General features: G+C 55.1%; 7 protein-coding genes across 7 annotated transcripts; 4 read left to right on the top strand and 3 right to left on the bottom strand.

Moving 5' to 3' along the window:
* Nucleotides 1-46: 46 nt before the first annotated feature.
* On the top strand, nucleotides 47-1,879 carry M406DRAFT_52967 (uncharacterized protein; the record flags this gene model as incomplete). Its single annotated transcript, XM_040924496.1, has 3 exons — nucleotides 47-278; nucleotides 395-1,757; nucleotides 1,822-1,879. The coding sequence occupies 3 exons, from the start codon at nucleotides 47-49 to the stop codon at nucleotides 1,877-1,879; spliced, it is 1,653 nt and encodes a 550-aa protein (XP_040771276.1).
* A 2,137-nt stretch (nucleotides 1,880-4,016) lies between these two features.
* Nucleotides 4,017-4,199, bottom strand: M406DRAFT_244287 (uncharacterized protein; the record flags this gene model as incomplete). The annotated part of the gene is made up of 1 exon (XM_040916256.1): nucleotides 4,017-4,199. A coding segment is annotated over one exon (183 nt), but the record flags the coding sequence as incomplete, so codon positions are not given.
* A 730-nt stretch (nucleotides 4,200-4,929) lies between these two features.
* On the bottom strand, nucleotides 4,930-6,481 carry M406DRAFT_283413 (uncharacterized protein). Its single transcript, XM_040918513.1, has 2 exons — nucleotides 5,509-6,481; nucleotides 4,930-5,460 (listed from the first exon to the last, which is right to left on the bottom strand). The coding sequence occupies exons 1-2, from the start codon at nucleotides 6,275-6,277 to the stop codon at nucleotides 5,051-5,053; spliced, it is 1,179 nt and encodes a 392-aa protein (XP_040771278.1). The 5' UTR covers nucleotides 6,278-6,481; the 3' UTR covers nucleotides 4,930-5,050.
* A 485-nt stretch (nucleotides 6,482-6,966) lies between these two features.
* Nucleotides 6,967-8,609, top strand: M406DRAFT_358584 (uncharacterized protein). The gene is made up of 4 exons (XM_040923940.1): nucleotides 6,967-7,226; nucleotides 7,353-7,406; nucleotides 7,555-7,650; nucleotides 7,767-8,609. Exons 1-4 carry the CDS (start codon nucleotides 7,197-7,199, stop codon nucleotides 8,208-8,210), a joined length of 624 nt encoding a protein of 207 aa, XP_040771279.1. The 5' UTR covers nucleotides 6,967-7,196; the 3' UTR covers nucleotides 8,211-8,609.
* A 903-nt stretch (nucleotides 8,610-9,512) lies between these two features.
* M406DRAFT_53066 (uncharacterized protein) lies at nucleotides 9,513-10,969 on the top strand (the record flags this gene model as incomplete). The annotated part of the gene is made up of 3 exons (XM_040924504.1): nucleotides 9,513-9,812; nucleotides 10,038-10,658; nucleotides 10,724-10,969. 3 exons carry the CDS (start codon nucleotides 9,513-9,515, stop codon nucleotides 10,967-10,969), a joined length of 1,167 nt encoding a protein of 388 aa, XP_040771280.1.
* A 2,058-nt stretch (nucleotides 10,970-13,027) lies between these two features.
* Nucleotides 13,028-14,077, top strand: M406DRAFT_268986 (heme oxygenase-like protein; the record flags this gene model as incomplete). The annotated part of the gene is made up of 1 exon (XM_040917977.1): nucleotides 13,028-14,077. A coding segment is annotated over one exon (1,050 nt), but the record flags the coding sequence as incomplete, so codon positions are not given.
* Nucleotides 14,078-15,246: 1,169 nt separating this feature from the next.
* On the bottom strand, nucleotides 15,247-17,154 carry M406DRAFT_269372 (WD40 repeat-like protein; the record flags this gene model as incomplete). Its single annotated transcript, XM_040918002.1, has 2 exons — nucleotides 15,247-15,514; nucleotides 15,557-17,154. Coding segments are annotated over 2 exons (1,866 nt in total), but the record flags the coding sequence as incomplete, so codon positions are not given.
* Between the last annotated feature and the right edge of the window lie 3,910 nt (nucleotides 17,155-21,064).

The raw sequence follows: 21,064 nt of genomic DNA on the forward strand, positions 1-21,064 counted from the left end.
TCTCTTCGTTCCTCCACTTCCCTTGTGAGGGGATCGCCCGTTCCATATGCGACGAACCTCCGTCTCCTTGCCGATCAAGCAAGTTGCCCACGATCCTCACGAGAAGCCAGACAGATACGGCCACGAACGCCGACAGGCAGGCATCCTGGAGAAACTCAAGAACGACATGATGTCCCAGGCGCAGAAGACGCGCTGGTTCAAGACCGGGGCAATCCTCTTCATCTTCGTCTTCGCCATCTACTACCTCGCCCCCACCGGCGTCGATGTCTACCGCGGAGGTAAGTTGCGCCATGGGCCACACAGATAAATCACTTGCTTGACGGCTGCATCAGACATGGGGCAGCAGACAGGAGCAATCGACGGCTGACGCATATCTCTCTTGCACCTCCAACAGGTCCATCCACCGGCGGCGGCCAGGTCCCTGCCGACTCATCGTACGGCACCGACAGGTGTACACAGTCCTACTCCAAGGACAAGCCCATCGTCCAGTATGTCAACATGATCGATGCAGGGAGCACCGGCTCGCGGATTCACGTCTACAAGTTCAATAACTGCGGCCCCACCCCCGAGCTGGAGAACGAGGTCTTCAAGATGACCAAGAAGATCGATGGCAAGAGCAGCGGGCTGAGCGCATACCCGGACGACCCACAGGCTGCCGCCGAGAGCTTGGACATCCTAATGGAGGCCGCCCTGGAGACCGTCCCTGACAAGCTCAAGCGCTGCTCCCCAGTTGCCGTTAAGGCCACTGCCGGTCTGCGACTGCTCGGCTCTGAGAAGTCCCAGAGGATCCTCGACGCCGTACGGGCCCATCTCGAGGACAAGTATCCCTTTCCTGTCGTCTCGGCCGAGAACGACGGTGTCGCGATCATGGACGGCTCCGACGAGGGTGTATATGCGTGGATCACAACCAACTATCTATTGGGCAACATTGGCGGGCCCGACGAGAGTAACACCGCAGCCGTCTTCGACCTAGGCGGCGGCTCGACGCAGATCGTCTTTCAGCCCAACTTCAAGGGCCTGACCGACGGAGGTCTCCCCTCTAAGATGGCCGAAGGTGACCACAAGTACGACCTGGACTTTGGTGGCCGTCACTTCACCCTGTACCAGCACTCTCACCTGGGCTACGGCCTGATGAGCGCACGCGATGCCATCTTTGCGCAGCTGGTCAACGAGGTGTACGATGCCTACCAGACCGAGCGGTCGTGGCTCTCGAAACCTATTGTCAACCCGTGCTTCGCCTCCGGCATGTCCAAAGTCGTTTCCGTTAAGCTTGGTGACGACCACCCTCTGGGTGCCTCGCGCGAGTTCAATTTCACCGGCCCATCTACCGGTGGTGCTCCAGCACAGTGCCGCAGCCTCTCAGAAAAGATTCTGAAGAAGGATGCCGAGTGCAAGCTTGCCCCTTGCTCGTTCAACGGCGTACACCAGCCTGCCATTGCCAAGACGTTCGCAACCGAAGACATTTACTTCCTATCGTACTTTTACGACCGCACCCAGCCACTAGGAATGCCCGACTCCTTCACGCTCAGGGAGATGCAGGAGCTTGCGAACAAGGTCTGCGGCGGTGAGAAGGACTGGGACCTGTTCACGAGCGTGGGTGGTGCGCTCGACGAGTTGCGTGACAGGCCCGAGCACTGCTTGGACCTTAGCTTTATGATTGCGCTTGCCCACACGGGATACGACATGCCCATAGACCGGGAGGTCAAAATCGCCAAGAAGATCAAGGATAACGAGCTGGGTTGGTGCTTGGGTGCCAGGTGAGTCGTTCTCTTACCCTATTCCACGCCCTGATATAGCGCGAGACTGACAGTCCTCATACAGCTTGCCACTCCTGTCACAAACTTCCGGATGGCAGTGCAAGGTCACTGAGATTCATTAGGAGGGGATATCGGATTCATAGACATCAAACAAATGGAAACAAATGGTTTCTTTCTTACGCATGTTTCTCTAGACCAAGTATCTTAGCGGATGGACAAGAGCCCCAGACGGTTTAGGGTTTCTCCCCACACATATTATCAAAGCTTGTGGCATTTTCATCCAGGCGTTCGGGGCAGGAGAGCAGGAAATCAGTTTCGCGCATATGACGTACGGGTGGATATTATCGTGACGAGGTGGGATATTCATGGGTACTAAGATGAAAGCTTCATAATGATGAATGGATGGACAGAGGGGGGCCGGAATCAAGGATGGCCGTGTTGCATAAGTAGACGGGGACAGGTGTCTGGACGCCCTGACTCCTCGCAAGGCGCAAACACAAGGGGCGGTGACCATTTCGCCATTGTCTGCGAGGCACATTTCCCACAGCAGAGACTTGGAATGATCAAATCAGACTTTCTCTCATCCCTAGTGGTATCGCAATAATTCTGAGTTAACGTCTGTGACTGAATGATTGCCAAAATGTAGCCAACCCGAGACCTCTGCCCTCGTGAGTTCGAGACTTGCGTTTAATCGTGCCCCTTCCTTGTCCCACTGACTGCAGCACGTTCCAGCCTTCTAGAACGGACTTCAGGCACCACCACCCTGACTTGCCTATAAAACAATATGATTTTATCTGCTATTTATTAAGAGTAGGGTCAAGTCAGCAAGGAAGCATAGAGACAGGGCGCACACTGCCCTTCACTGATAGTGCTTGGCCCCCTTCAGACAGGTGAGGTCATAATGGTTGGAGTACTGGGATTGCCAAGACGATGACAAACAGAAAGCAAGTATACTATGCATAAAAGGAGCCTGGTAACACGTAGTTGTTCCCTGACCTATGGGAACTATACGTTCCTGATAATCACTTGATTACTTAAGTGGTCAGGAGCTGCATGGATTGCAATGTGTGGGAATTATGAACAAAAACCATATCGAAACAGTTCCATGGCTATTTGAAGTCTTTTGTGAAGTGAGACCTACTAGGTCAGACACATGAGACATATACTGAATAATCAAGATTCAATAGCCAACCCACGAAAGAAGATGTATGCAAAATATTGATTGTAATGATTATAGCATGCTGATAGCACTAAAGCTTGCAACAAATACCAGAGCTATTAGTAATTGAGTATGTGTAAGCTATTGGCCATGCAATCCATTTGCCTGTTTTACGGGAATCAGCAGCTGTAGCCAGTAGCAAACTGTGCATAGCCAAAGTGTATACTTGCTCTTCCCCCCTCTGGGTAGACTCTATATCTTATACAGTGAGTACCCCTTGTTTCATTGGCTCCACGATACCAAAGACTCAAGATCTCCTTCTGGGGAGGGGCCCATGAAAAGGCCAAAGGGCGGAAGTGAACTAAAGATATTGATTATGAAGGTCTTGAAAAACATGCAGGAAATGGAAAAGGCCTTGCAGATGCTGAGGTTGTGAAAATCGAGTTGACTTGTGTGATTGTACTCAGCAATCAGATGTGCTGAACTCTTGATTCAGGGATTTGAAGAGAGTTCCCCGTTCAGAGAGGCGATGACTATTAATATCACATGTACGTGTCGTTTTCATACGCTGTCGGTGACGAAAAAGTTGCGTATGTTGTATGGTGTGATGAAATACAGTGGGTGTAACTCTAGGATACCCTGCCCGGCTCTTGCTGGCTCCCAAGCAGCGCATAGCCACGTTTGAGTAGAGGCTGATACTTTACCAATACCGTCCTAATTCTACTCCACCTAGAGGGAAAGCCCGTGTTGGACGGCAGGAGCGTCCTCGCTGGGCCATCCTATGCTGATTTTCGTGCCCATTCCTATTGCTGTCCAGCCTCGCCCGTTCTGCTCTGTCCTCCTCACCCATCATTCCCATCCTATGATCTCCATTAGGTGATAACCTGTTCCCCCCCCCCCCCCCCTTTATCCCTTTCTTTCCTTCTTCAGTCGCCTCCGTTGCCTTCCCCCTCTCGCTGTTGCTGCTCCTACTCCTCCTTGGCTGCTGCTGCTTGACCCGCCCCTCCAAATTCCCCCACCAGCGCCGCCGCAACCTTCATGCCATCTGCGAACCCGCTGACCTGGTTCTTCACTTCGCTGACGGTAACGCTTGGGTCATACTTGAAGTACTTGCTCCCCTTGGCCCAGCCCACCAGCCTGTCAAACAGCCACTCGCCCGACCCGAGGTAGAACGAGAAGACCTTGGCGCCAGTGGGGTTGGCGATGAGCTGCTGGGTCTGGAAGGTCAGGCCTGTGGAGCGGCGGAGGCCTGCGAGGATGGTAGATGTGAGGACGGCGAGAAAGATGGTGTCGGGGATGAAACCAAAAGGCATCTTGAAAATATTCTTAATTATTGTTCGTTGAACTCAGGTGTTGTCGTCGCAGAGTATGTTATTGTGTATGCTGCTTAGAGGTTGCGAACTGGAAAGAAGAGATCTCCTTGATGACAGGCCGGCGGTGAGATTCTTGGCGAGGGACTTGGAAGCAGATGAATGTAGAACAGACAGGGCCACAGAGCAAATAGTCTGGTAATGACAGTTAGTGGTAGTAGTAGATATAGGTTGGACTTTTTCCTTTCCACAAAGAAGACACGATGTGTTTTCCTTCTGGCTGGATGGATAAAGCGGAATGAATGAGAGACCGCCTGGCTCTAAGAGAAAAATAAACAGACGAGACACGTTGTTGGTCTTGCGAGGGTTGGGCGAGGCTGTGTTGTCAGAAAAGTGGGAATATGCTGAATAAGCCTTTTCATATGTTTTATTCCGTACGACGCTCGGACGCTCCTGAGGAATTGGTTTGGAGGTTGCCTTTCGTTTCTTACGACTAATCTCATAGACACGTTGCTGAAAGCATCTCCTCTGTAGGGCAGACTCGAGCGTAAGGCGGATCACAGTATCACCGCCTCCGTTCCGCCACATTCGGAAGATGATGACGAGGTGATTCATGTGTCAAGGGCCTGGAGTGGAGTGGGCAAAATAATGTACACATGGATTGTTCCTGCTGCTGCCGTGGCAAGAAAGAGAAACAAGGTCTCTGTGTATATGTATAGTATTTTCTTCTCTCAAACTGCAATGGGTATCTCGGTAATAGTAATGCGTAGGCCTGACGGGCAGGCTTCGTTTCCTAAACATAATTAGGATGGCGGTCGTGCTCGTTACACTGGCACGCCTACTGACTGCAGCACATCTTCCACGACATCTTCCGGGCCCCAGCCCTCGAGCAGCCTCTCAACAGCATTCAGGTCACTTCCCCACTGCATACTCCTCTCACGTCCTGGCTCAACCATCTTGATGCGGTGAAGGTAAACTTTCCTGGCCGCGAGACACACTAGCGCAGGTGTGACATAGTCCACGCCGTGCAGGGGCGCGAGGCTCTTCATGAGCGTCTCGAAATGGCGCGTCGCCTGGGGCGTGACCCCGCTAGCCACGGCACGATGCATCCGTAAGAAGGAGACAATATTCATCTGGTATCGGGTAACATCAATGTCGACAGACACGTGGTGGGAGAGCTGCCGTAGCTGGGTGAGGTCGGTACTGGAGAAGATGGGCGGCCGGGGCAGAGTCGCTGTGCTAACAGACGTCGGCCCGCGGAAGAGGCTCCCACTGGCGCGACTGCGACGCTTGACGACACTTTCCGCGCTCGCTATGCTGACATCGTCGTCGTCGTCGGTTCTGCCTCCCGCCTTCAGCTCCGAAGAGGCCAGCGAAGACCCGTCGTCTCCGTATAGGTGTGCAAAACCCTCCGAATCCGGATCAACCCAATGAGCCACGTAGAAGAAGTCGTTCAGATGCGGTGTAACCCTGGCCTCGCCGCCGCTCTCCGCACCAAGTACAGCCACCAGCATGAAAGTCTTGGGTGCTGTCTGGACCGATGTTCTCGTGAAGATGCGATGGGTTCGGAGCAGCTCGAGCGCCTGGATTTGGACGGCCTTGGGAGCCTGGTCGAGATTTTTGGCCAGCACAACGTTGGCGATCTGAGAGTGTAGCGGGCCACCAGAGGTCGGCGAGGTCGGCGAGACCGGTGTCAGAGGAAAGATCGGGTTATGCTGGTTGGGAGCATGACTGCTTGGAAAGTAGGAATCGTGGGCCGAGCGGGCAAGGTACGGAGAGAAGGACCGTGTGGTGGCCGGCGAGGGCGGATGAGGATGGAGGAGGAGAGAGCTGGCGAAGTCCTCGAGGGTGGTGTGCGGTGTGCAATCGACCACGGCTGACCGGAGGCCAAACGTGTGCTCTGACACGAGCTGCAGCTCGTCAACGAGCTCGTCAAGGCAGCCAGGCGGCGTGCTGATCATGCAGTGCTCGTCGCTGATGAGGGAGAGCAGGCAGGCCAGCTCGACATCGCTGAGGGAGTGCACCTTGGCGAGGACATGATTGTCGGCCATCGGGCTGGAGGTTGTTTCTCATCAGTTGCTACTATCGATCCATCGAAGCTGGGATTGGTCGGTAATGGCTGCTATGGTGCTGGTAGTCCGATCCTTCAGCCGGCCAGCCTTCATTGGGCGAGAACTCTGCCAGGTTGTAGCTGTAGCTGGCTGCTGGTCGTAAAGGGTGAGGGCTGAGAGCAGGCCACGCAGCCTTCCGGTAAGTGCTCCCCAAGGTTCTGATGTGACGATGATGACGATTTGGAGATTGAGTTGGCATTCACACGGTTACGCTTAACGCTGTAATTACTGGTCAGCTCGGCAACAGGGGCAACCATCCATCGCTGTCTGCCAAGGGGCCCCGGGTTCATCCCGAAAACAACCCCTAAATTTAGCATAAACCCGCTGCAGCATTGGAAGTTGCCCTGCCATCTAGTGCCTAACCGCGGGTTGTGGCGTCCTGTAGCAGGTGCTGTCTCCCTACGCTTATCAGCTAGACCAGCAACAGAGGCCGCTGCTAACCATAGCACCACCGGAACTACAGCACCGTACATGTTGGCCTGGTGGAGCCCACCTACACACAGCATTGAGCTGCTATTATCTGACTCCCCACCCTTTCCTTCCCAGTGTCTCAGCCCTCCGCACTGCCCTCCCCCCCCCCGTCATCGTTGTACTATCTTGTATTTGTGTCTCCGTAACCGCTGTGACCGCGTAGCCAACCCACGACTTTTGAGATAGCGTCCCACGTACGACAAGGCGATCGGCCTCTACACAGTTCTTCTCCTGGTTGTCCACTTTGTTCGGCTAAGCATATCCTCCGCTGCGCCTCTTCGCGATCAACTCGCAAAAAGTTCACACGGTTCAGCTGCCGAAACGCGCGCTGGTCACGAGTCAAACGTCATCGACAAGCCTCCACCCCAACACATCCAATCCGCCCAACATGTCGTCGAGAAAGAAGGTGCTCCTCAAGGTATGGTGCACGAGACGGACAGTCTCCTCTCTCTGTGCAGGTTGCGAAAGAGGGAGAGTAAAATAACGAGGAAACCAAAATTCAATGCCAGAAGGTCTGACGAGCTCTGTGTGTGTGTGTGTATAGGTGATCATCCTCGGAGACAGCGGCGTTGGCAAGACCAGCTTGATGAACCAATATGTACGACAAACACCACCCTTCCCACCCCGTGCTTCCCTCCCCTCCTCTCTCCTTCTAAACTGTCCCTGCATGCCGGGTCTCTTGTGTCGACGGTATGGCGGCGGCATGTTATCAATCAGTGGCTCTGACAGGATGGTATCTCGAATAGGTCAACAAGAAGTTCAGCGCAAGCTACAAGGCGACGATCGGTGCCGATTTCCTTACGAGGGAGGTGCTCGTCGATGACCGACAAGTGACCATGCAGGTGCGCAATCCCCATCCTTCCCACAAGCGAGATTCAGCTTGTCAACCGAGCCGTATCAAGAGAAGAGATAGATACTGACTATGCGTCCGTGTGTGTGTGTGTGTGTGCCTGTACAGCTTTGGGATACTGCCGGACAAGAGCGTTTCCAGTCCCTCGGCGTGGCTTTCTACCGCGGTGCCGACTGCTGCGTGCTCGTCTTCGACGTCAACAACTCCAAGTCCTTCGACGCCCTCGACTCGTGGCGCGACGAGTTCCTCATCCAGGCCTCGCCGCGGGACCCCGACTCGTTCCCCTTCGTGGTGCTGGGCAACAAGATCGACGTCGAGGAGAGCAAGCGGGTCATCTCCACCAAGAGGGCCATGACCTTCTGTCAGTCCAAGGGCGGCATCCCCTACTTCGAGACCTCCGCCAAGGAGGCCATCAACGTCGAGCAGGCCTTTGAGGTGATTGCACGGAATGCGTTGCAACAGGAGGAGAGCGAGGAGTTTAGCGGAGGGGACTTTTCCCAGGACCCCATTAACATTCACCTGGAGAACGACAGGGACGGCTGCTCGTGTTAATTCGCTCCTACTGATCGATTTTTATGCTGTGGATGGACAGAGGAGGACAGAGGAGGGTTACTAGGAAGTGGGCCGAACAGCGCGAGCGGTTGGCTGGCTTATGCTCTGGGTCGTTTATATATAATCGCGCACAGTACACGGCCAAACTGTCATCTTCTGTGGGCTCGAGGCGATGAGATCATAGTGGCTGCCTGCATTTCTTTAGGAGGAAGAGAAGGAGGAGGATCAGGTTCTTTGGACGTGAGAGTGGGAGCGAGTGGCTGTCGAAGAAGGCATACATCCGGCCCGTACAGCATGTGGTCGGCCAGGAAACATATTTTGCAGGATGGTGATGCGGGTTATATTGATTACCAAGTGGTCTTAGGAGTACAAGGGCTGAATAACATCATCAATGACGACAAAGCCTCATAGCTGAGTGGACCATTGTCTTGCTTGACCAGTGAATATTCCTCCCTCTCTGGCTTCGACAATAGCAGCCCTTTGCATCCCCCCCCTTCCCTTCTTCCATGGGCCTAAGGAGGGATAGTCAGGGTTACATCTGCTGATAGGTAATATAGCATACGTCTTGATGGCAAGAGAATTCTTTTACTATATGTACTGAGGTTAATCAACAAAACTTGAAACATTGAAGCTCCTGTGGCAGTGGATACTTTTTGTTTGAAATTTAACCTCAAAAGCCAAACAGCAGAAGTCGGTGTGCCGATACATCCAAGTACCCATAGTAAGTAAGCGATTCTGAGACCAAAGCCCGAGGGACCGCTGCGGACACCTCCGAGCCGTGACATCCGCAGCGCATATTGGCATCATCCGTTGCATAATTACACACACCCGACGACATTTTGCCGTTCTCTCTTTCCTTTCCTATCATTATCCAAGTATTTGCTCATCTTTTTTCCTTCACTCATTTACTGATTCTACCCTCTTACCACGCCTACTCATCTAGGCAGAGGTCGCAAAAAGCTCACTGCAGGCAGGATCAAATACCCGAAACCCGCTGTCTTGTGAGATACGATGGGATGAACCCCCTCTTTTCGATCCTCATCTCGAGTCCGATGCGAAATACGTCGCCCCTACTGACAGACTTGTGCGCCCACAAACAACCCCTCCGATGAGGGCCTCTTCGCAGACAGCACGAGGCATTCCTTACCCTCCCCTACGAAACCCTCTACGATGGCGCCCCTCGAACCCCTAGCCGGCACCGCAGAGATGGCCCCAGGCCCTGCTGACCGCGGACCCCGTCAGCGCTCCATCTCTATCTCGAGCTACAACGCCCAGACGCATCTCTCCTCCTCAGTGGCCTCGATGCGCAGCGCAGGTGCGGCTTCGTCCTCGCAGACGGGCATACACGCGCTGACGGCGCGCCTCGGGCTGGGCGGCGTGGCAAGGCGGACGCTGGGCATTGCCCTCCTGCTGCTGACGGTGTTCCTGTGGACGGCGTCCAATTTTCTCGCCAGCTACATCTTCTCTGACCACACCTACGATAAGCCTTTCTTCGTCGTGTATATCAATACGAGCGTGTTTGCAATCAGCCTGGTGCCTATGCTCGTGCGCTTCGTCGAGCGCCACGGACTCGAGGGCGTGAAGAGGGAACTGCGCGCACTGGTGCGGAATCACGAGCGCTTCTCCTCCTCCTCCCACCGCCACGGTGGTGGTAGTAGCCGAGCTAGGGGAGGGAGCGTCTCGCTGCTGGGCCGGCCCGCCATCGCCGCCGCCAAGGCCCCCGACGAGGAGCAGCACGGCCTGCTGAGCAGGAGTAGTACAGGAAATGACTATGCTGATGACTACGACTACGATGACGACGATCTGCTACCGGACGATGTGGAAGAGAGGGGCGAGGCCGGCTCTGGTAGCAGCACATTTGATATCGACACTAGGGAAGACGGAGACTACGTGGCCGGCAGGGAGAAGAAGCAGAGGCTCTCGCTGCGGGAGACGGCGGTGCTGAGCCTCGAGTTCTGCATGCTCTGGTTTTGTGCCAACTACTTTGCGTCAGCGTGTCTGGAGTACACGTCGGTGGGCAGCGTGACCATCCTCACGTCGACGAGCAGCGTGTGGACGCTGGTGTTCTGCGCGGCCATGAAGGTGGAGACATTCTCGTTACGGAAGCTCGTGGGCGTGCTGGCCAGCCTGGCGGGCGTGGTACTGATTTCGACGGTGGATCTGAGCGGGATCAGCGACGGGGACAGAGGAAACTTCCCTCACAAGAGCCAGGCCAGCATCGCCATCGGCGACGGCATGGCCTTTTTCAGCGCTATCGTGTACGGGCTCTACGTCACGGTTATGAAGAGGCGCGTGGGCGATGAGGAGAGGGTCAACATGCCGTTGTTCTTTGGGCTGGTCGGTCTGCTGAACCTGCTCTTGCTTTGGCCTGGCTTTTTCCTGCTGCACTGGACGGGGATCGAGCCGTTCGAGTGGCCGCCGACGGGCAAGGTGTGGGGTATCATCATGGTGAGTGGCGGGTGCCGTCCCTTATCCGCATCTTACTGTTTACTGACCTGTGTGGCTTGGGGCAGCTCAACTCGGTCTCCTCCTTCATCAGCGACATGTCCTGGGCATACGCCATGCTGCTCACGACACCGCTCGTCGTCACCGTGGGCCTATCTCTCACCATCCCCTTGTCCCTGATCGGCGAGATGATCCAGTACGCGCAGTACTCGAGCTGGATCTACTGGGTAGGCGCAGGGATTGTGCTCGTGTCGTTCTTGTTCATCAATCATGAGAGCGCAGAGGGAGACGAGAAAGAAGGGGACGGCCCGTGACATTTTTTTCCCGTTACAATCCAGCAAGGCATATTGCCATCCATCTACACTGCATATGTGCACACAATGGTAATAAAGGGGCAGCATGGTTACTCCTGTTCTATATATGACATGAGCCTTTGGGCATAGACATAAGACAGGAAGGGGTATTTATAATGAGATTGAGCGAGTCTTGTCGGCCTCAAAGAATACGTTTGCATCGATGATACCATATCTAGTTTAGCAATTCTGAGTGTTCCTTGATTATGCCCGTTTTTTCTCCTTAAGATTTCTTTCCATCGCACAAGAAGTCGGAGTGACGATGGTGACATTTCGGACCAGCAAGGCCTTTCCCAACTCGGATATAAGCAGGAGATCAGCTGTTGAGTCTTCATTCAGCAGGTGCCAGGTAGTGAGTGATTTACACAGTACTATGTGGGCTGTGGATGTCTGAAAACGGGGTCTCAGGCGATCATTTGTTCATGCATGCATGTGCACATGCTATGGCAAGTAGGCTGTTAGTGGCTTTTAGCATGATAGCTGTACTATGGTAACAACTCTGCAGGATAACCCGAGCCCCAACCACAGGGCCACAATGTGGCACAGCAACCGGGGGAGGACCCTGTAACTTTGGATGGGGCCTCTGTTCGAACCCAAATTCCCAGTAGGGGAGTCTCCATAGTAACTACTTAGTATGCATTATAATTACTACGGATACCATAGTTCCATAATATGTACCATAGTACAGCACTATGCTATTTTGGCAGGATGGCAAAATCGAGAAAGAGGCAGCATGTATGCTGTTCATATGATCTTCATCGCCACTTGACACATGGTATTGTCTTTGTTGTCTTACCAGCAACAAGACATGTCCCCATATTCTTATTCTTGTTTTGCCTTCTTTCTCTCGAGACCTTGACACACCTCATTACTATCTCTCAACAAAAATGGCAATAGGCCCAGGAGGGGTTTTGGGAGGAGGAAGATCTCACCGGTTCCTCGGTCATGCGGTTTCTTAGCGGCCAACAAAAACTACATAGTACCACAATGGCGTTGGCTTCTAAAAAAACTGTTTCGTCCCTCCTGCTAGACCCACTATGGTCTAGCCAGGCCGATACAGACACAGGAAGGAGCATGGAAGAGGCGCGCTTAGAATTCGATATTCGTTCATCCATGATCCATTTCCACTTTCCGTCTTGCCTCTTCGGGCACATGACGCGCCCCAAATGCCCTGCGACTTCCTCGGTTGTCCTCCTCCTCCTCGTCCTCCTCCTTCCACTGCCACTTCTCTTGTCATGACCGCTTTCATGGATCTTCACTCGTCTTTGTACTCCCCTCTCTCTTTGCCTCTTGTCTTGGCTGCTCCCCTTTGTTCTTGGACCTGGGGCAATACTCTATAACCCGAAGACTGTCGGCCACGAAGCCATTCTCTTCCCACCTTCTCTGGAGTTGTCTCTCAGTACCTGTTATTCAACAAGCCTCCGTATCCTCCCTTATTAGACTTCTTTTCTTGTGTATCATGGTGTATTAGACACAAAATCAGTCTGCTGCTGCGTTAAGACCTGCCCAAAACATCATAAACTAAGTCACACGCCGAATCACTGATTGATCGAACCCGTGGACCCTAAACGACAACCTTAAATCAACTTGTCGTATTATCCCCTCCCTCCCTCCCTCCAGCATCTTCAGAGACGCCTCTAGACATATACATTAATGCACGTTTTGCTCCTCTCCGATACAAGAACCTCAAGCGAACACTCATCCTATCATATCCACCCTACTTGGTATCTAACTCTCCCGACGGCGACGATTCACTCGATTGCCCAGTCATCACCAAGCCGACAAGGTCGTCGCCAGCCTCCTGACACTTGCGGAGGGCGCCACGGGCCTTCAACGCCTATGACTTACTATATACGGCTCATCGCATATTTCCGATCTGTCTCTGGCGTTTTACGAAATCCCACGACCGCATGACATCTCCGAGACTCTCCTCTCAGCCCACCCGCCAGAGCTGGTTCAAGCAACACACTCCCGGCTTTTACATCGAGCGGTTTGATTTGAGACACCGACACATCATATATGGCAGGCGACAGATCCTCGTCCGCTTCGAATGGGGACCCACGGTCCTTGGCACACCAGATCAATGTGGCCATAGCCTCGAGTCATACCAAGATTAACAGGCTCATCCTCGATCGCATGCCCCGGGCGGTGCCTCCTCACACCAGCAACCCCTCGGCCTATATCACCGGCCTCATCCACATCGGTGCCGTCTACATCGCCTTCGAGTCTCTCTGGCAGAGCATCTTGGGCATTCACTCGGACATCGCGCCAGTGCCTTACGTTTTTCCCTTCAGCGCCGACCCGTGCCAGCACGATGAGACCCCTCAGATCACCGAAAGGACCCGGCAGATTCTCGAAGAGGCCTATTGGCCTAACATGGTGCGAGTGGACCGGATCAAGGCAGATATCCGGGCCATGACGGGCTGGCCAGCTCATGTTATTGACGAGCAGATCAGGTCCGCTGGCACGTCAGGTCGCCTAGGGAAGTTCACGCTTCATGTCAGAGACTCGGTCCTCGCCAAACCACATCTCCTGCTGGCGTACGCCTACTCCCTCTATTTAGCCCTATTATCTGGTGGCTCCTACATCAGGGCCGAATTGCTGTGTTTGAAACCACAATTCTGGCACGAAACGCCGACACCCATCAGGCCGCACATGGTCGGATGTAGACCTCAACATGCCTCTTCCGCCGGGCGTGAGCGCCTAAGCACGTTTGAAGACAACTCTTCTATTAAGATCCCGCTAGACTTCTTGGATTTCGATCCCCCGCTTGGCGAGCACCCTCGCCAGCAGTGTAAGGAGCTGAAGGCAGAGTTTAAGACACGGTTTGCTCGGGCCGAGCAGCTACTGGCCGGGCCGGAGAGGCAGGATATCGTCGAGGAATCTGCGGCTATCTTTCATCACCTAGAGGGGGTGGTAGGACAGCTGGATGCGATATTTGGCACCTCCCAGGCACAGGGCTTTGGTGGGCAGAAGGCCTCTCACGCGCCAACGTACTCCACAAGGGTTTCGAATATAGGTTCCCGACTGCGAGATAGCATAGCCATCGCGAAGGTCAGGTTGTTGGGTGCCCGGCGCAAGTCGAGCGGCAGCTCGAGCCTGGAAACAGCGGCCGATCCTACGGCCACAAGGACCCCGGCCGGCTCTCGTCCTCTCGATTCCTCGAGGCCTTCAATGGAATCCGGAAATGCAGGGAGGTTCAAGGATATTCAGCCGGAGCCCAAGCTGTACAGTGGAGACTCTAGTCTCGCCCACGATGCCGTCGTCCCCGGCAACGGCTTCCGGACGATCCGCTATGATACAGACTTCCCACAATCAGACAGATCGCTCAGGCATGGCGATCAAGAGAAGTTGAACCCACACGGCTTCGACGGCACCCCCTTTGACCGTGCTAGCGCGGCTGTTGAGCGCTGTCCTATGAGCAGCACACGTCCTGTGGCTAAGGAGGCAACACCGTCACCACGTCCATTATCACACACCGAGGGCCCAGACCATGCACCTCATGCTGTCATCTCGAAAGTCGTCGTACTTGTGGGCGTCGCGATGGTGTCGACAGCATACCTTTACGTGCGACAGTCGGACGGGGCGATCAAACTGGATGATTTATGACTAGAGAATGGGACTTGCATGAACTGCGAGCGCATCTTTAACTGTTGATATTGTACAGGAGATGGCATCATGCATACGAATTCCAGGCGGGCAAGGTTGGCGTTGATCAGGATCAAAAGGAAGATCAAGACTCCGGATACCCTCATACCTACGTCCTCGCTTTCTTTTTCTTTGATGATTATGATGGGCTGTCTGGACAGTCTCAAAGCACACTCACCTATAGATTGAGAATGAAAGCTTTTGAGTCTCAAACCATGGTGCACAAAATCATTTGTGTCATTGAGCAACCCCCTGATATGTGTGCAGCTTGTCTGCCTACAAGCTTATCTGCTGGCTGAGTTGATGATGCACTGTGAGACCAATACACAACATGGGCTCCCGAAACGCCGTATTTCATTCTCCAACCTCTTTCCTTTCCTGTAGTCCTGGAATCGCTAAAGTAACGCAGCAGGAGGATGTATGATAACAAATCAAAAAGACGTTAATTGTTCATGAAACCCACAGTGAGGCTCCCTCTTCTCTTGCTGACTCCCTCTGGCAGCCTGTAAAGGCTCCAACCCCAATCCAAGCCAGGCCCTACACCATTGTGATGAAGTAACACAACCCCCCCCCCCCCCCATCACAAGCCACTACTCATCCTCATCCCACTCTGCATCCACTGCGGCCCATCCACGGGCCCACCTGCGCCCCTCAGTTTCGCCATTCACTCGTAGGTCCCTCGCCTTGGCGCCGCCATCGTCCTCCCGCCAGCACCGGATGAGGTAGTCGTCGCTGATGGTGACCAGGCTGCCGCCGCGTGCCCACGCCAGCGCGCCGACCTCCTTGCCGTGACCGCGTACCAGCGGCGTTCCGTAGCTAACGCCACCGACCGATCGGATGATGGGGATATCCTGATCCCTGATCGACGCGCGTAGATTGCCGTGGGAGGGGATGCTAGACCTACGGTCCGCGCTGGTCAACCGCATGGAGGTACGCGTGCTGCGAGACCCAGGAATCGAGCTGGCTGCGGAGGACGACGACGACGACGAGAAGAAGGTGTTCGTTGTGGCGGAGGTCGTGTTCTTGACAGTGGCAGTAGCGGTGAACGTGGCATCGGGGCCGTTTTGGCTGTTCAGCGTCCCAGCCTCAATGGCGCTCCTGAAGTATCTCTCGTCCGTGGGGAACAGGATGGGCGTCCCGTCCGCGCTGCCGACGGCTAGAAGCTCGCTTCTGCCGTCCTGGGCGGGCCGCAGGGAGGACTTGATATAGAAGCTCGTCGCGTGGAAGTTGTCGTGCCGGAATCCGTACAAGGGCCCGGACATTTGCTCAGCAGGGGCGTGCTTCGGCTTCCTGGACGAGGCGAAGCTATGACTACCCGTGCTCCCAGAAGGCGACGGACCCAGGACCATGTGGGAGGTGGAGTAGGCGTACACGGTATTGTCCTTGCAGAGGGCGTAGAGGCGACTCGCGTCACTGGAGAGCGACAGGCTGGAGACGCCAAAGTGGCGCCAGTTGGTGTGGCTGGTTGGAGGTGCTGTGTAACCTAGAGGCACGGGCGCGCGGTGGGAGCGAGAGGTGTGGATGGTTCGAATGTCCCAGAGCTTGATGCTCGCGTCAGCCTCGCAGGCAGACAGGAGCAGATGCTCACGGCCCGCAGGGAGCCAGTGGATAGCCGTGACAGACACGTCGCTGAGGCGGCCGAGCACCTCTCCTCTGAAGGCGACGTCTGCGTGGTCTGTAGTGGTTGTGGTTGTGCCCAGGGCGCTGGTGCTCAGGCCAGCGACGGAGCGGGTCTGGTGGCGTGGCATAACCTCATGTGCGCCGAAGAAGGAATTCACCGCACAGCCCGAGGTGATGTGCCTCGGCGTGGTGTATCGCAACCCAGCATCCCTCTCGAGCGTGATGGAATCATGAACAGGGCCGCCATGACACCGGAGGTCCCAGATCTGGATGCTCCCGTCGCGAGAGGACGTGGCAAGGACGTGGCCGCCTCCACGGCCGGGTTGGAAGCGGACCTGCTTCAGCGAGGCAGTGTGCTGGCCTAATATCGAGATGGGTGCCTGGGTCATCATGTCAATCACCTTGCCCGTCTGGTCGCCTGACGCGGTGGCAATGCGGGTGTCGTCGGGGGAGAAGGCCAGGTCGATAATGGCGTTATTGTGAGACTGGAAGCACACATGAATCCTATCGAACTTGGAGGCGGGCGACGTGTCGAGTATACGCACGCGGCCCTCCTCGTCTCCGATTGCGACCAGGCTGCTGTTGTTACATGCTGTGGCACAGAAGGGAATACACCGTGGATGTCCGTCATGGCTGGTAGAATAATGAATGTCCTGTGGGCCAGAGTGGAAGGCAGCCGTCTCCGAGCGCCAGTCGGAGGTGGGCGTGGGAAGATATGAGCGCCCTCCGCGTGGCATGCCGCCGAGCTGCCGTTGCAGGATGTGCGCAGCCATGCCCCTGTGGGTCAGTTGAGTGAGGCGTTTTGGTGGCTCGTGGTGGTCCTCGTCCTCGTCGTCGATGTCATCATCATCATCGTCGACGTCGTCGTCATCATCATCATCAACATCCGCATCAGAGTAGTCGCACTCAAAGTCGGAAATGTCCTCCGTCGACTGGCTGCTAGCTGGAAGAGACTGCAGGGGGCTGAGAAGCGCTGACCTGGGCCGCTTGTCCTCTATGCTATCATTTCGGGCACACGGAGAGGACTGAAGCAGGCTTGCAGGTGGTGGCCTTAGAGGTGAAGACTCGGGAGGAGTGTGGTGACCTGTCTTGCGTCGTTTGGCCCGCCTGGGCGTCTCAGTCCCGTTCTCGTCGTCGTGAAGCCCGCCCTTTGACCTGCGCAGGGGCTGTTTGAAGGGAATGGGAGAGTCCTTGACCCGGCGCTGGCGTCCGTTAACAGCCGAGCCGGTGATGGCTCCCAAGGCGCGAGTGGTCTCATCGATGGAACCTGAGGCGGTTTTGGAGCGGGTATTCCGGCGGGCAAAGAAGGCGTTGAATTTCCTCGGCGTTATGGACGGTGCTTTCTTCTGTTTGATGTGACGTCGAGGTGGTGACAGAGGCGTAGTAATGCTTGGGATTGTGGCATTATGGAGTCTTGGACTGCAACGAACTGGTGGTGGTTCTGCTGGTGGACCATCTTCCCCAGCCATGACCACCCTTTTCCCTTCTGTTCCTATTTCTTTTCCCCCTCCTTCTTCTGTTCCTTTTTCTTCGCTAAAGAAACGTCACTCGAGCTGGCCTGTCCTTTGGAATTGTGACGTCGTGTGAGTGCGGTACTGTACTGGACTGTACCGTCCTGTCCAGTGAGGCAGAAACCTGAGACGAGAGGAAGAACAAAAGAGCAACGTCAGTATTTGTATAGAGCCGCGCTTCGTTCGTGATGGCACGAGACCAGAGTCGAGAAGTTGAGAGGCGATGATGACAACAGGGCAGTGTTTTACAACGCGACCAAAGAGAGAGAGAGAGAGAGACAGGTCCACTGAGGTGGGATTAGGGTCTTGTGTGAAGTCAGTCGACAGGATTCTGGCCAAGGTATAAAGAGACGCCTGGTTGGCTGGGCCGTCATCACGACGCGCATAGGACGCCACAGGTTGCAGGAGAGGAACGCGTACCGTGTAAATGGGACTGCAGTGCACCTTCTTCACCAATCACCGTCGCTAATTCGTCTGTACCCGCTCAATCTGGCAAGAACTCAACAGGGGTGATTTGGCGCGGTACAAACTCACTACAGGCGCTGTTAGTGCTTTCGAGGTACCTGTGGTAGCCCGCCCGCCAGGTCCTCGCGGTCGAGGCACCCCTGTTCTGAGTCTAGGTACAAGACAAAACCACCCCTGTAGCCAAAGGGGAAAAAAAGTCTTATCTTATCGCACGAAATTTCTAAGTGACTGTGTAGCCTTGCTGCGTACTTCGGATCACCTTCAAGAAAAAAAAGAAATAGAAACAGAAACCGCTGCGCACCACGCCTCTGGACCGCCTCTCCCCTCAGCGCAGCGTTTCCCTTCCCTCCCTCCCCTCCGTTTTCCAATATGGCGATCCAGAAGAAACACGGCAAGGGTCGTCTTGACAAATGGTATAAACTTGCAAAGGAGAAGGGCTACAGGGCTCGTGCCGCCTTCAAACTCATCCAGCTCAACAAGAAATATGGCTTCCTCGAGAAGAGCAAGGTCCTGCTGGATCTCTGCGCGGCGCCAGGAGTACGTTCCAGACCTTCTTTCTCCGTCTTCCTATCCCTATCCCCTATCCACCCCTCCTTTCTCTGACAGGTCGAGTGTAGTCGTGGTGTCAAGTCGCAGCCGAGGTCATGCCCGTGAACAGCCTCATCGTCGGTGTCGATCTCGCCCCTATCAAGCCTATCCCCAAGGTCATCACTTTTCAGAGCGATATCACCACCGAGCAGTGTCGTGCCACCATCAGGAAACATCTCAAGACCTGGAAGGCCGATACGGTCCTCCACGATGGTGCGCCCAACGTCGGTACCGCATGGGTCCAGGACTCCTTCAATCAGGCTGAGCTGGCCCTGCAGTCCATGAAGCTGGCCACGGAATTCCTCGTCGAGGGCGGAACCTTTGTCACCAAGGTCTTCCGGTCCAAGGATTACAACTCGCTGCTCTGGGTGTTCAACCAGCTCTTCACAAAGGTCGAGGCCACCAAGCCCCCCTCCTCCCGAAATGTGTCTGCCGAGATCTTCGTCGTCTGCCGTGGTTTCAAGGCGCCCAAGCGCATCGACCCCAAGTTTCTCGATCCGCGTGCCGTGTTCGAAGAACTTGCTGCCCCGACCCCGAACAACGAGGCCAAGGTGTACAACCCCGAGATCAAGAAGAGGAAGAGGGATGGTTATGAGGAGGGAGACTGGACCCAGTTCAAGGAGATCCCTGCGAGCGAGTTCATCCAGACCACCGATCCGATCGCCATATTGGGGAGCATCAACAAGCTGCACTTCGATCAGGCCCGAAATGGAGACGTCGCCCTCGCGGCGCTTGACAAGCTGCCTGAGACCACGGACGAGATCCGGAGGTGCTGCGAGGATTTGAAAGTGCTGGGCCGCAAGGAGTTCAAAATTCTGCTGAAGTGGCGTCTCAGGGTCCGTGAGATCTTTGGCTTTCCGACAAAGAAGACTGCCCAGCCCGAGGTGGTGGAAGAGACTGCTGCGGTCGAGTCCATGGACGAGGAGATGAGAATCCAGGAGGAGCTACAAGCTCTCAAGGACAGGGAGGACTCCAGAAAGAAGAAGGACAGGAGGAAAGAAAACGAACAGAGGCAGAAGGACATCGTTCGGATGCAGCTCAACATGACCGCACCCATGGACATCGGCATGGAGCAGCAGGGCCCGATGGGCGAGGATGCCATGTTTCAGCTCAAGGCCATCGACAAGGCGGGCGGTACCTTGAGCAGGATCGCCAAGGGCAAGATGGTCAAGGTGAATGAGAAGGATAATAAGAAACAGGAGGTTGCCGACAATGGGTCCGGAGATGAAAGTGATGAGGCCGAGGATAGGCTAGAGCGAGAGCTGGACTCCATGTACGATGCGTACAGGGAGAGAAAATCGGCCACGGATGCCAAGTACCGCGCCAAGAGGGCACGAAAAGAACACGACGACGACGAGTGGGAGGGTGTATCTGCAGACGAACAGGCTGCTAGCGATGACGAGAGTGTGCTCGAGGAAGATGACAGCGAGGAGGACTCGGACGGCGAGGATGGCCTTTCTCGGAAGCCCTTGCTGACGGACTTGGACAACGAGCAGGCAGATGCGACGGGATTGTCGAAGCGAGCGAGAGCCTTCTTCAACCAGGACGTCTTTCAAGATATCGATGGCCTACTAGACGAGCCAGAAGACGACGCCAGCGAGGTGGAAGAAGTGGAGGCGATGGAGGTGGACGAGATTGACGAGATCTCATCAGAAGACGACTTGGCCAAGGCATCAAGACCGAACGGGAGCGCAGCAGCAGTCGACGCGCCCAGCGATGATGATGAGGAGGACATCAAGTTTGTCAAGGCTCCGAAAGCGGATATGGAAGATGAGGATGAAAGCGACTGGGAGGAAGAAGAGAGACAAAAGAAGAAGGACAATAGGCCAGGTGAGAAGAGCACCAACTTATTCTTCAGGACAATCCTATTCTGGGCCCCTGCTTTACTGACCAGTATCCTATCACAGAAATCGATATCATTACTGCCGAAGCAATGACTCTCGCCCACGAGCTCGCCACAGGGAAGAAGTCCAGCCACGATCTGATGGACGATGGCTTCAACAAGCACGCTTTCCGGGACCGGGACGGTCTCCCAGAGTGGTTCATGGAGGACGAGTCCAAGCACGACAAGCAGCAGAAGCCGATCACCAAGGCGGCAGCGCAGGCGATCAAGGAGAAGATGCGGGCCCTCAACGCGCGGCCCATCAAGAAGGTGCGCGAGGCCAAGGCGCGCAAGAAGCAGCGCGCCGCGGACAGGCTGGAGAAGCTCAAGAAGAAGAGCGAC

This window comes from Cryphonectria parasitica (assembly GCF_011745365.1).
Source record: "Cryphonectria parasitica EP155 unplaced genomic scaffold M406scaffold_10, whole genome shotgun sequence".
NCBI lineage: Eukaryota > Fungi > Ascomycota > Sordariomycetes > Diaporthales > Cryphonectriaceae > Cryphonectria > Cryphonectria parasitica.

What these genes read in the sequence shown, in the direction of transcription:
- M406DRAFT_283413 (XM_040918513.1), bottom strand. Translation starts at nt 6,277, where the DNA reads ATGGCCGACAATCATGTCCTCGCCAAGGTGCACTCCCTCAGCGATGTC. An exon ending in AAGTGTCGTCAAGCGTCGCA is followed by an intron (nt 5,461 to 5,508) that starts GTCGCGCCAGTG and finishes CTGTTAGCACAG; the next exon opens with CGACTCTGCCCCGGCCGCCC.
- M406DRAFT_358584 (XM_040923940.1), top strand. Translation starts at nt 7,197, where the DNA reads ATGTCGTCGAGAAAGAAGGTGCTCCTCAAG. An exon ending in GAAAGAAGGTGCTCCTCAAG is followed by an intron (nt 7,227 to 7,352) that starts GTATGGTGCACG and finishes GTGTGTGTATAG; the next exon opens with GTGATCATCCTCGGAGACAG. An exon ending in CCAGCTTGATGAACCAATAT is followed by an intron (nt 7,407 to 7,554) that starts GTACGACAAACA and finishes TATCTCGAATAG; the next exon opens with GTCAACAAGAAGTTCAGCGC.